This window comes from Rhopalosiphum maidis, chromosome 1 (genome assembly GCF_003676215.2).
Source record: "Rhopalosiphum maidis isolate BTI-1 chromosome 1, ASM367621v3, whole genome shotgun sequence".
Classification (NCBI taxonomy): Eukaryota; Metazoa; Arthropoda; class Insecta; order Hemiptera; family Aphididae; genus Rhopalosiphum; species Rhopalosiphum maidis.
Window position 1 is genome coordinate 28805154 of NC_040877.1, and position 14820 is coordinate 28819973.

Below are 14820 nucleotides of genomic sequence, written 5' to 3' on the forward strand. Positions count from 1 at the left end.
TTGCTTGTATTTTCAATTATTTTTCATCATTTTAATTAAAATAGTTTAAAAAAAAAAGTGTTTACTATGAATATTTAACTGCAGCTTTTAGTGAGATTCTGTGTCATCTTTATTTTTTAAATCTTAAATGTTTTTAGTTTTTAGTTTTTTTGAATTGAGATATATTCTTACCTATTAAAAGTATACAGCAGAATGGCTTACCAGGTTTTTTTAAATATTTTATATATATAGGTATTACATTTTATAATATGTAATTACATAAGTATCCTTTAATGGCAAATTGAAATTGTTGCTGATTTAAAAGTAGTGATGCCATGGCTTTTTGATTTATTTATTTTTTTTGTGTCATTAATTCTAAACTAAGCGAGATGACTGATGATAAGGGCTGAAAACCGCTCAGGGTCAGCTCAAGGTATAGGCGAGCTAGGCACATGCCTAGAGCGGCACTTAGCTGGGGTGGCATTTTCAAAATTAACTCATACATTTTTTTATTTCCATTGGTATTATAGAAAAATGTTTTAAAAAATTCATCCGTGAAAACCAACTTGCCTTTAAAATAAAATAATATTTTTTAAAGTTATTACCTTACGCGTTATGCTGTATCTAATGTAAATCCGAATTGCAGTCAATGTGAACTATTTAATAACGCGTTCCGAAATTCGTAAGTATGTCCATTTTAATTACGTCCTATGCTTACGATAAACTATAGACTTGCTACAAATATTTTCATTGCTCAATAAATGAAAAAAATTAATTCACTTATTACCCATTTTAGTTTGCTTAGCTACTGCATTCTATTATTTATCCTTTCTTTATATTTAAGGTGCCATTTATTCCATAAAAATAAAACTCTTCGTATTTCGACCTCTAATATCAACAACTCCATGATAATATAGGTAATAAAATAAAATATAATACTTAAACAATTATTATATCGGTACCTAATAATTATAATTAAATAATAGTTATAAATATATATAATATATTTATAACGTCATGTCAATGTTCGTACGGCGTACAAATAGCAGTAATAGCACTCTTTAAGTGATGGATTAAGTTTGAATATAATTGTTGTAGATATGTCAAAAAAAATTGGGAGGAGTGGAAGGGCTAAGTTAAAATGAGAACACAATTTTTTGTTTTTAGAGGCGGCAAAATTTGATTTTGCCTAGGGCACTATTTTTGTTTGAGCCGGTCCTGCAGTCCCGCTTATGGGTTAACTTCCTTATTTAATACATATTACATGGGTAGTAGGCACCTATATATTTATTGTGCTGTGCTTGATCTGTATTCGGTATAGATTGTTTTATACTTATATATTATTAAAAATTATCTTAACCTTATATCCGTACTCCGAGTGACAGAATGACTTATCAAATGGCGAATTTAAATCGATACAACGTTTACACTATAATCTAATCTGGGTAGTGGCTAGTGGGTATCTGCCCAATTGTTACTCCACAGAATAAATGCCGTGGTTACTCTGAATCCACGTTTTTCAAACTTTGCGTCACCGGTTGCGAATGTTGCGACTCACTGGTGGGTAGTGAGAATTTATTTTAACTTAATAGATTCTTAGACATTTATGATATTTTATACTGTGTATAAACATAAACTAGGTATATAAATTATAACGTACTGTTATCAACCACAACAGGAAACTAACTTTGAATTCGCCTTCTTATTAAAAAAATAAAAATACATTTGTAAAATTAAACTAATTATAAATCTATAGATTACTTAGTAGTACAAAGTAATGAACAAACTTTGAATTTTTAGAACTACCTATTCATCCTATATAAGTGCAAATATTTAATACACAAAGCCTATTAAGATTTATGGACCACAACTAAAAAAATCTAATATACTAACAAATTCCAACTTCCAAGTGTTCCAAAATGAATGGCGGAATTTCCCCCCCTCCCCGGCTAATTTCGGTATAGTAGGACATTCCCACCCACTAGTAACATTTTCCCCCCATATTAAAAAACTATAAAGTTTTAATAAAATGATTCATATCTATGTCGCAATTTCTAATTATTTTTTTTTATTTTGATTTGTATTATTATTACTACTATACTATTATTATATATTTCAAATTAATTAATAACGTAAAAATGTATTAAATTACAATTTAATTATAATTAAATTTACTACACATTAAGAAAAATTAAAATAATAATTGCATTTATTTTATTATATTAATATATTAATATAATAATTAGTAATTAGTAATTATATAGGTGTATTGAAATAAAAATATGGGGGGGATGTCCTATTGTGCCGAAAATAGCCGGGGGAGGGGGGGGGAAATGTCCACTTACCTTCCAAAATATAGCATTTTTACGTATCTGGTCTCTCCGATGCCCCACTATATATATATCTCCAACCCAACTACCCAACACTATATTTAACGATTTTAATATGAAAACTATCGATGAGGAAAGGAAGCATATCTCTGCGTGACTGCTTCTTAATCAACCCCCACCCTTGGCATATAGGCTTATTGTGCATATTATGGTTCTTATGTAAACAGATTGTTTATTTCAAATAAAAATATAAAATAATGTATTATTATTTAAACAAAACAAATTTTATTCAATTATCTTGAACAAAGCGTCGCAAAGGCTGTGGAATTCAGTTTGTCATTACACATTTGTTAAGCATAGTTGTTTATTAAATTTTAACTGTTATTCTTATTACTTACCAAAATTGTCTATAATAAATCATCATTTTTTAATATTTTAAAGTAATTTATTTTATAACTGTCCTTACTGCTACCATGCAACTCTGCAAGTATTCAGAGTAAATATGTAAGTTCAAAAGTAGGTTAGGTAATATAATAAGAAAACAGATAACTAGATAAGTATATATTATTTAGATAATTGATATTGAAACATTGTACCATTTGTACCTAAGTGTACATATTACATTTCACTCTATTCAAACTGTTTACATTATTCGTAAATATTTTGTTACAATTGTTATTTACTGAGTTTTGATATTTTTAACAGATATATAATTTTATATTTTTTGATCAATATTCAAAATATTTAGTTTTTCTAACATATAAAAATATTATACATATTTTCATAGGTACTTATCAATTTTCACTTATCGAATCATTCGTGTCGTTTTTTGTCTATTTTTATATTTGTTTTACATCCGATATGGTTTTATTATGTTTCACAATCAACTACCTAATATTTTAAAATATATATCTTATTTTTATTGTTTTGTTTCCTCAATATTTACATTATACCACAATTATTTTCAATTCACAAAATTATCTATTTTCAATATTTTTATACCTTCAGAGTTGAGAGTTCACTGAGATCAGACTTAATTCATCAGTTGAACGCATATTATGTTATTATATCTACAAATTATAGCATACTTACCCATGTTTATATTTTATCGTAGGTACATTTCAGTATTTTAAAAATCTTTAGGTACCTATGTATAAATAGTGATTATATACAGTTATATCCAGTGGCGTAAATTGGGCTAAATTGTTAGGGTTGCAATCAGTTTTTAGGTTGGGCAGGCTTCAAATCAGCTGCCATTTATATTTTTTGTATAACACAATACCTAATACAATATAATATATATATATATATTATAAGTATAGATTTAAAATATTAAACTACTTAACTATTAACTTACTAAATTTATTTTTTAGTTAACGAATTTATCTTTCATTTTAAGAAATAAGTTAATTTATTTTTTTTTACATTCACTATTTCAGTCGTTTTTTTGTCAAAAAATATTTTCATTTTGAATTTATATAATGATATAAACAACTGAACTGTTTTTAATATGTATATTAAATACCTTGTTATCAATTTAATAAAATATTTTGTGGTTCTTTATTAAAAAATACACTAATACTCTATTACAAACACACAAATAATATCTGTATGAAAGACTTTATTTAATAATGTAAATTAATTATTTTCAGCTTTTAGGCACCTTAACTATTATTTAGATGACTATTGTTAGATAAAACACAATTAAACACTATTAATTAAAACACATACTATATAGAAATACTGTATGTTGTTTGAAATATAAACATTATAGTCTATAATTTAGTTGTGTGTTGATAAGAAATAAAGTACGGTAACGAATAAAAAAAAATATTTAACTGAGTTAAACAAAAATTGTATTAAACTTTTAACTTTTACTTTTTCTTATTGACGTATATCAACTTAACTGAGTTAAAAAAAATCATTAACTTGCCGAGCCTTGGTTTTTTACTGAAGGAATAATATCATTTACTGCAGTAGTAATCGGCGGCCTTTGTAATTATTATCAGCTACCATTGAGACTCGAGTCGGCCGATCACAATAAATATACATATTGGTATAATAATAAAAAATGATTAATAACAAAACTATAAATAATTGTGGAAAGGATATAAATATAATAATAATTCCAGTGCTTCAAAACAAAGTTAAACATTGGTTCTCAAAATATAAATTAGTTAATTTATTATTATATTGATATTTCAATTTTTTGAAAACTGAAATCGTGATTTTTTGGAGTCGCAAAAAGATACACTTGCGACCCTTTGATATTTTCAGGGGTTGCAAGTGCGACCCCCAGTTTACGCCACTGGTTATATCTAAATAATATAATGTGTTTCCAAAAAACTCACTAGAAAATACTTTCACTCTATCATACCCAAGTCGCCATACAAAATAAACTGGGAATAACTTAATTGGAAAACTTAAGAAATAAACTTGAATTAAAATACCTATAGGCCAAGCACGTGTTATGTTATGTTTGTAATTACGAAGCTTTTAAGTTTTTAGTGCTTTTTTACTAGGTGTCTATTCAAAAATATTTTATAATATTTTAAACATTTTTAGACTTGTAGGTAGGTGTACATATAGCAGATATTATTCACTATCATTAGGCACCTACCCTTCATATCCTCATCGGTTAGACATATTAATATCTTATAATTTATAAGTTATAGTTTATAACTTTGTTTATTATTAAGAGTATTGTGTTACCTAGTCTGGTTTCTTATAGTTGCAGTCTTGCGGATAATATTTAAACAACTTCAGATATTTTTATTATATTTTATTTTATTAGGCTTGACACGGTATCATTAGAAAGTACAATACCACATTGGTCATAAATTATCAATTTTTGAAAAAAAAAACAAAAAATAAATTACAATTTACAAGATATAGTAGTGACATAATATATTAAATATTAAATTTTTCATTTTTAAAATTGTTTCATCTTTATCAGATTGGTGTTAGAGATTCAGTTCTGTTTTGTTTTTAAAACTGGAGAAGGGGAAATAATTGTTCTTAAAATAGAGTCTGACATAAATATACTGCATTGTCGAACGTATTATAAAAACTAAAAAGTGTTGAATCATTTCTGTTTAACAAATATTAATTATACTTGACGTTCGTATTATTATATATTTAAATTTTGTATTAATTTTAGTCCGATAAAAAGTTTAATATGTGAAATTATATGAATCATGTCACAAAGTCAATTTAAATTTGAACGTAAATCGGGCGGTGTATCAAGAAAATTAAAACATGCAGGAAATGTGTCTAAAATTCGAGAATTTGAATTGGAAAAGGTAAATATGTTTTTATATATTAAATAACAATAGGTATACATATGAACTATAGTCTATAGTAAATGATTCTTACTTATTTATATTTGTCAATTATTTGAATGTTTAATTATTTTAAAATCGTGGTTCCTTAGTATTTTTATGTCAAACTTGATCCTAAAATTTAATTTACCTACTTGTTAATTTAATAATAAAATATTATGTAATCTTAAATTTTAATATATTTTCATGAAAGGTAACATAATTTTTTTATTAATCTAATCGGATACTTACGCAGTAAACTCAATATTAATATTTATATTATAATTCGTGGTATAATTTCTACATTCTACTGTCGCACCAGCCAAACAATGTAGGTACATATAGGTTAACATAGTGTAATATATATCTTATATTAAACATTTGCAGATATGGGTGATATGTTTATAACAAATAATGAATTGCGTGTGATTTTATTGTGTGCTTAGATTTATAGTATACATTCAAACACAATAGACCAATCAAAATTTGAAACCTATACATAATATAATATAAATATATAAATATTAAAGTAATAATGACAATGTTATCACTATTATCTCTTTATCATACAAATGAGGTAAAAACCTTAGAAAAAACAATTTAGGTAACCCGTAGTACCCATGAGTGAGTATAATAATAATTAAAGCATCAAGGCGTGGTATGCATAATATTATTAATATTTATACTATTGGTACTCAATTATTCATAATAATTTTAACATTTCGATTAGTTCGACTGTTCGAGCAAAATATACAGTTTACTTAATTTGTATATTATTGTATTTAATCTGTAACTTAGATACAATTAAACTAGAATAACAAAAAGAAACGAAAAGTTCATATAATTTATATTTTTAAGTTAAATGACGAGGATGAAATGCAGAATTATTATTATTATAATATTGCTTTATAATAATTTCTAATATTTTTTCGGTGGTTTCTATGGATAATTTTTTCGCGATTTTGCTAATTTTTATATCTAGTACCCACTTACAATATAAATTAGTATAGAGCTTTAAAAGTCAATAAATATTAAATAAGGTTTAAACCAATCAAACATAACATGTACACTAGTACAGTATACATGGTTATTAGGTAATTACTAATTACCTATTTCTTCTAGTGCATAAAATATTATACATACATATTGGTTTGAAAAAATATATATTTAATTTAATTTTTAATTTTTAATCTTTAGTTTTTAATAATTTTTTCGAAAGTTTATTATATTCCTTCATAAAGGATCCTGTTTTTATTTAGGTTATTTTATACGCCATTGTTACTCTCATTTTTACTATTTTTACTGTAGTACTATATATATATATATATCAATTGAAAAAGTCATAATATACTCATTTCATATTTGTAGTATATATTATATATTGTACAATAGATGAAAGGACACATAGCAATTGAAATTGACCTAATGATACCTATTTTTATTTTTTTTTAGATAGACTTAGTCGAAACTTTTGATATTGTGCAAATTGTCGGCGAAGGATGGTTTGGAAAAATATTGTTAGTCGAACACCGGGGCACGGATAACGAGATGGTACTCAAATCACTGCCCAAAAATTACACGGCCGTTAAGGATTTCTATCGAGAATTCCATTTCAGTTATCATTTAAGCGCACATCGTAACATTGTGTCCACGTTCGACGTGGCTTTCCAGACAGCCAGTTTTTACGTGTTTGCTCAAGAGTATGCGCCGTTGGGCGACCTCACATCCAACATATCCGACACCGGAATCGGAGAGTTGTACAGTAAAAGCGTCGCGAAACAGGTAGTTATTAGCTATTGGATCACGAAACATGTTATAAATCGTACTTAAAACTCAAATAGGTACATAACGAGACAACGAGTTATTCATATCTCTTATATTTATAATGTATAAATATTAATGTAATATATATATATATATGTCCAGTTGGTTTCAGCGATACAGTATATACACAGTTATGACCTAGTCCACAGAGACATCAAACTAGACAATATTTTAGTTTTTAAGAGCGATTTCTCGAGGATAAAACTATGTGACTTTGGCGAGACGAGAAAAAATGGCAATTGGGTAACCCGTCGAAACGAATGGATCCCTTACATGCCTCCTGAAATCTTAGCCATAGACACCGAACACAAATACAAGTATGACATTATACAAATTTTGAAATTTAAAACACTACAGATTATCATTTTATTCGTGTACTAAGCTTTTATAAAATACGATTTTAATAAACATTTACGTACATTTATTTAATATTACATATATTTTATTTGATGTAGGCGCATATTACAACTTTTTGTTGTTTTTTTTTTTGTATATATGTTTATAGAGTAGAAACTTCACACGATGTTTGGCAGTTTGCAGTAGTGTTGTTCGTGTGTTTGACCGGGTGCTTGCCGTGGCAGAAAGCCAGTTCCGAAGACCCGAGGTTCGTCAGTTATGTTTATTGGGTGTCCAGCAATGGCATAATGAGTCCATTTAGGAGGCCTAAGCTGTTCAAGATGTTAACGTCTAATGCGCAAAGAATGTTTCGAAAGTTCCTACAACCCAATGTACAGTCCAGACCTAGTGTCTTGGACGAAGTGCAAAATTTTATTGACGAACGGTGGCTATCCAAATACATGTTGGACAAAAGTAAAGGTAATATTAAATTGTTTCGTATTATGGTGTACACTTTATTTGGATAGATAGGGATAGATAGTATTGTTATTTATAAATGTTTATGTAGATACTAGATATAGCCATATAGGTATTAAATTACACTATATACAAGCAGTGTAACATAAACATACTACAGTGTAATTTTATATTACTAAAATAATTGTAGAGGTATTGTTGCTGACTAAAAGCTAATAATATATATATATAAATATACATGTATCTTAAATAATATTTTTTTTTTCGGGATATTTTTTATACTTATTATTACTTTTAATTTCAAAACCGATTACTTATATGCTTATCTATTTATTTTTGTTATGTAACAAATAACAATATAATAAGATAAATTGATAGTAATCATTTTTTTTTCTATAAAAATGTCAGATTTTTCCAAGTAATTCTCCTTTTAACTAATTTATGTATCATCGCCGGCTCTGGGCATAATATACGTATTATACTACCATCATGACTCACGAGTCCCGAAATCTTTTTCTATCCGTAGTTCAGAGATCTTGACATTTTTAAAAATTTATCTTTACTTTCATCAGTCTTTGAATTTCTTATAGTTTACTTCTCCATCGTCATTCCTTTCATAGGTTATTAAACTTACTACCTTTATGAACTATGTACCGTAAATGTAGATGAGTCAGTCTGTGACACTTTAATCATATTATTTTATTCTTTCTAGTAGGTAGGTAGTAAACAGGGGGTTTTCACTTGGAACTAGGTATCTCTTTTTTGATTCAAATCATCTTCTCAATTGCAGTAAGATTATTTAAATTTATGTTTAAATTACTTTTTTGTAATGTTAAAAGTAATATAAACTATTTTAATCTAGCAGTTTTAAGTCAGCATTAATAAAACAGCATTGACCAAACGTGAAGGATAAACTTTCATTAAAAAAAAAAAATCATAAACTTATTACTTATTTATTATTTTATTAATATATTATATTTCTAATATTTTTATAAGATGTAGTTGATAAATAATCACATTTAAATCATTTAAATTAAACAAAAACTATTACCTATAAAATTCAAAATATTATCATCGGTAAATAAATTAATGAAAAATATTCTCATACTTATACAATTTCGTCGATATAACTCATCATATTTATAATCTGTGTTTTATTTAATTCAAAAAAATTAAATTTGAATATTTGAAATGTAATTAGATGATTTAAATTTAAATTTGTGAAATTTACGATCGAAATATTTTTTCATAATTTCTTATCATATTTTGCTTTAAATAGTTTCAGACGATATAGATGAGCTGAGTCCATCTTTATACAGTTATCAAACAGACCAGGAAGAAAATAAGAAATTCCTGTTAGCCTTTTCCAACTGTGGAATCGAAACTGTTGTTGTTGACAGAGCTGCGAAGAAGGAACGTATTAAACAATGGATCCAATCTAGTGTTATCGAAGAAGAGGACGAAGAAGATTCTAGCGAAGGGACCAGCAAATTGAGTTTATCCCGTAAAGATAGTAATGTTAGCGAAGAAAATGAATTATACGCATTGACCAAACGTGAAGGATAGACTTTTATTGCAAGGTTTCTTACAAAGGTTAAAATATATATGAGACTGTATCAAAATATAAAATGTTTGTATAAAAAAATACCTATATATTTATATGTGGATCACACTTTTATCATTAATATAATTACATTTTTAATAATAGTGTACCTATAATTATATTTATTGTAATTTTTTTTAATTATACCATTGCTATACAGTACATACTATACTATATGTCTATATAATATGTACATACTATACTATATGTCTATAAAATATGTACATATTGTAGCCTGTATGTCCATTATATACATTAGGGTATAAGGGGCCGATAGTCATCTATATTTTTTTCATATTAATGGCAACTGCAGGTAAGATAAACAGTTAATTAACACTTTTTTTACGAGCCTGAAAAATATATTCTATTAACAAAAAAAATTTAATTATCATATTTTCAAATGTGTATTTAAAATTATTATTTTTTATAATTGTATGTTTAGGTATATGAAACGTATATTATTATTCAGTCTACGCAATACTGCAGTTTATAAATAAACAAACGTTTTTTCAAATCTACCACAATAATTATTTATATACTATAATAACAATTTTTTTTAAACCTGTCATATATAATATAATAATATATAAGTGTTAGCTATAATTAGTAATTATTATTTTCAAATTATAATATTTCTACAGATAGTAGATATTTAGTCATCTAGGGAATATTATTATATTGTAATGTTGTATATAATTATAATTTACATAAATTACTATTTACTATACACCACTTGACCACTTATAACAGACATTTCTATCAATTATTTCTTAATGGAGTAATGTAGTTGAAAACACAGATAGGTGCTACTATAGGTAACTCATAATTATTTACAAACAAAATTAAAACATTTAATATATAAAGTAAATTAAAAACTATAAATTTATTAAGATTTTAAAAAGAAATCTCAGTGTATTTGTAGAAATAAAACTATAAACGACGTTTTTTTAACTATTTAATGGGTACTTATATATTTAATTTATTAATTTATTGTAGCATACATTGTATATTAAAATAAATCTGAATATAATTAGATATGTAATATATAAACATTTATTATCTATTTTTAAACAGGTTACTAATCAATAAGAACTAAAAAGGTATCTGTTTGGACATCGCTCTTTTTCGCCAAAAATTCGGTTCCCTGATTTACGTATAGCTCTTTTCTGCAAAAAACAAATGGGTACGATTCCCATTTCCGCTAAAATGTATTTTTGTGAAAAGATGTTTCTGCCAATTATTATTTGGGAACCATATAAAAATTTGATGAAATCACATATCAATTATTTTTAAGTAAAATTTATTTCAAAATGTCTTGAAAATATAAATTATCATACAATTAGTTAATAATAACACGTTAGTAGTTAAATAATATATGTACAATTAAATTAGAGTTTTTAAAAAATCGCATAATTAAAAGAAACAGATTTTATAAAAGTGTACCTACTAATTTAATTTGGACTTTTTTTTTTATAAAAATATCCAATGGACTTATAGCACTGTGAATATCTGTAGCTATAAATGTTAGATTTATTAGTAAAATTTGACATCGAGTACGGTATGTACATTTACGTACTGAAGAGGCCAGAGACATATAATTTGTTGTAATTTTTGAGAAAAATCCGAAAGCATTAATTTCTCCTGAAAATCAGTTGATTTTCAATGATTTGAACTAATATTATAAAAGTTTAATAGTTTAATCTCACCCAGTATTATTTTTCTAGGTCTTGAAAAATATGAAATATTAACTGTTTGACGAAATAACACGTACTGTATTAAAATATAACAATTTAACTTTTATCAGATAAATATTGTGCTTATATTTCTATTATCGACGATTATTGCTATTATTCTAAATTATTTACGAACTTCATAGCTATTATATGTTATTACATTATTATGCGTTGTATGTATATCAACGACTAGATATATTGCTTAAAAATTAAAACCATTTGTTTCCTTATTTTTTTGGGCGGAAATGGGAATCGTACCTTTTTAATTTTTGGCAGAAACGAGCTTTAACGGATACGGCCAATATTATTTTGGCAGAAATAAATAACAAGTACCCATCTGCTAATAATATTAATAAGAACATTTACTAGTTAACCTTTAGTACCTTTTGGCTTTTTTATACCGATTCTTCCTCTTTCAAAAGACTACCTTCAGCAATAATATGTACCAGTACTCACAGCCAAATGTGTATAGTCGTTAGTTGTAAACACTCTTTGCTGCAAATATTTAAGATATTTGAATTCTGTTTTTTAGATGTTTAACAAACTTTCTTATACACTTATTAAGTTAATTAAACTATTTTTATCCTATTTAATTTTGCACATGCGCATAATACATTTTTTTTTAAATGGCAACTCCACCCTTTTTGGGATAATTATTTTTTAATAAATTTTATTGATTAAACCAACTATTCATATATTAAAAAAATAATTAATTTATGGATATTTAAATGTCTGATATTATTTTTTTGACATTTTTGAATTATGTATACACAAATTTCATTTGATTCGCAAATAATTTTCAAACATATATCAATTGTATTTCTATTATTGAATATTTTAAATTAATCAATAAATTATATTATCATGTTTTCTGGCTCCATGAAGTTTGTCGCCCAAAATGAAAATTTTGTCTCCAACTTTTGTCAATAATTTTTAAGTTATTTTTAAGTTCATTTAAAGAAATTTGTAAGTTTAGCCGTTTTCGATTATCCACAAAAGCTTAAATCACGGATAGCTTTCGCGGAACTTAGGCATTTCATCATTTCAAAGTTTTTTTACCTTGCCAAATTGTCCTGCACAATTTGTAAGTATATGTAAGCACGAATTTAAAATTTGTAAGTCGTCCTCTCCCCAAATTATCCCTAAAAAGAAGTTGGTCATGCTTTGTCGAGCTTTTTGAACATTGACCGTGCCAAATTGCCCTGCTCAATTTTTAAGTACATGTAAGCACGAATTTAAAACTTTATACCTGTCGAGTTGACATTTGATGACATTTCATATAAATACTTACCAATTTTCATGTGTTTTTTTTTTTTGACGTTGACATCAGAACAACGGTACATTTTAAGTTAAATTTATTATGTTTTATTTATTATTACTTATTAGGCCTGTTAACTTGGTATTCCAAAAGTTAAAATTTGTAATTTTTTTGTTTTAAAAATTAGTAAATTATTTGGAAATTTATGAACTAAAAACAAAACAAATTTCCAGTCTTTAATCTGTAGTAGTATCATCTTAGAATTTTTAGATATATTTAGCAATGCATTAGAATATTAATTTTGAAAAAAATTTATTAGAGACTGATGATATGCCGATATGGTTAATAATTTTGATTCACGGAGTTCATTAAAGACTAGACAAAGTCTATTTTAACCAAATCTGAGACTCAAATTATTAGTGTAGGAAGAGAATTTGACAGTTCACAGTATATTTCTGAAATAGTCTCTGTAGTGATAAACTCTATGAAACTTTTCCTTTGTTGGTTTAGAATTAAGGTCGGAATATTTGATTATGGTGATAAAACCACATCTAGTAGTAGAATTAAAAGTTTTTAAATAATGATTGTTTTGATAATTTTGTTGAAAAATTAATTAATTTATATAAAAGTGATCATATTATTTTACAGTCAATAAGATATGTCTCGAAAATAATTTATGAAGTAACTTCGACGATGCAATTCAAAGTAATGTAATTTGATGTGTTAACATAAACACATAATAGTATAAGACACACATATAATTAAGACGAATGTGGACAGACTCAAAAAAGTTGTCTATATAATAATAGAATTACATGAAGTAGAAACTGTAAATGAAAATTGAAAAATCAAGGATTGAAACTTTTTGCAAAAACATCTAAGACTTGAAAATATATATACATAAATTTATAGGTTAAGACTATTAGGTTACAAATTCTTATTTTGCTGTTACACATTATTACAAATTGATTAGTTATAGCATTATAAATAAAATAAAAAATACAAAATTTCACTTTTGGGATTTCAGGTTGACGAACCTACTGAAGACAATTGGTCAACACGAATACACGATAACACTCATCATTAATAGTGAGTTAAATAATATAAATTAATATTTGCAATTCGCAATCCGATAAAAATATATTAGTTATAATTTTTAACTTACTAAGATACCTAAATTAATAAATAATTTAAGTATTGTATATTATTGGCAATTTTCAATAATATTTCTACTTCTAATTGTAATAGTTATTTTGTCAATACATTACGATTAAAATAGTAGATAAAAATATCGCTATTAATTTAAATACTTAAATGATATGTACTCATTGTATAGAATTAAGTTTATTAAAATTTAAAGGAAAAATTATAAACACAAGACAACTCTTTTTTCAAAATGTTATTATATGTTTTATTTATTGAATATTAAGCGTGGGCATTATAATAGCTGTTTTAAACTTTTAACCCTTTCACTACAACTGACTTCTGAGGGTCACATCACACGATTGCGTAATAATTATATGTAGTAGAAAAAAAATCGTTAAAAATTGGTTTCATGGTGTGTGTGTGTGTATATATATATATATGTATGTATATGATTTACCTACTTATAATATACCTATAGTATAGTGAATTCAATTTGGCGTTCCATTCGCTGTATGCAATTAAAAGCTATTACCATAACATATGCACAAGAATCAAGAGTATACCAATTAAAATGAAATAAACTTATAAAGTTATAACTTGACAATAACTTTTACTACATTTATTGATATTTAAATTGTTAAAAAAACGTTATAGGTATAAATACTTGTAGAAATATTGTACTTGTAATAAGTATATGTATAAGCATAATCATAATTTTTTTATTTTTCAACAAAATAGTATGAATAGTGCCTATTTAATTTTTATACTGTTCTAAATAATTATTTTTTGTTAAACAAACAACTTTTACTATGTT

The 14820-nt window shown here is 25.7% G+C and overlaps 1 protein-coding gene across 1 annotated transcript; it reads left to right on the plus strand.

Annotated features, from left to right (window-relative positions):
• The first annotated feature begins 5403 nt into the window (after positions 1 to 5403).
• LOC113548584 (serine/threonine-protein kinase meng-po) lies at positions 5404 to 9933 on the plus strand. Its single transcript, XM_026949539.1, has 5 exons — positions 5404 to 5611; positions 7082 to 7411; positions 7556 to 7770; positions 7959 to 8269; positions 9546 to 9933. The coding sequence occupies exons 1-5, from the start codon at positions 5507 to 5509 to the stop codon at positions 9830 to 9832; spliced, it is 1248 nt and encodes a 415-aa protein (XP_026805340.1). The 5' UTR covers positions 5404 to 5506; the 3' UTR covers positions 9833 to 9933.
• Positions 9934 to 14820: the final 4887 nt, after the last annotated feature.

What these genes read in the sequence shown, in the direction of transcription:
- LOC113548584 (XM_026949539.1), top strand. Translation starts at nt 5,507, where the DNA reads ATGTCACAAAGTCAATTTAAATTTGAACGTAAATCGGGCGGTGTATCA. An exon ending in GTAAAAGCGTCGCGAAACAG is followed by an intron (nt 7,412 to 7,555) that starts GTAGTTATTAGC and finishes ATATATGTCCAG; the next exon opens with TTGGTTTCAGCGATACAGTA. An exon ending in CATGTTGGACAAAAGTAAAG is followed by an intron (nt 8,270 to 9,545) that starts GTAATATTAAAT and finishes TGCTTTAAATAG; the next exon opens with TTTCAGACGATATAGATGAG.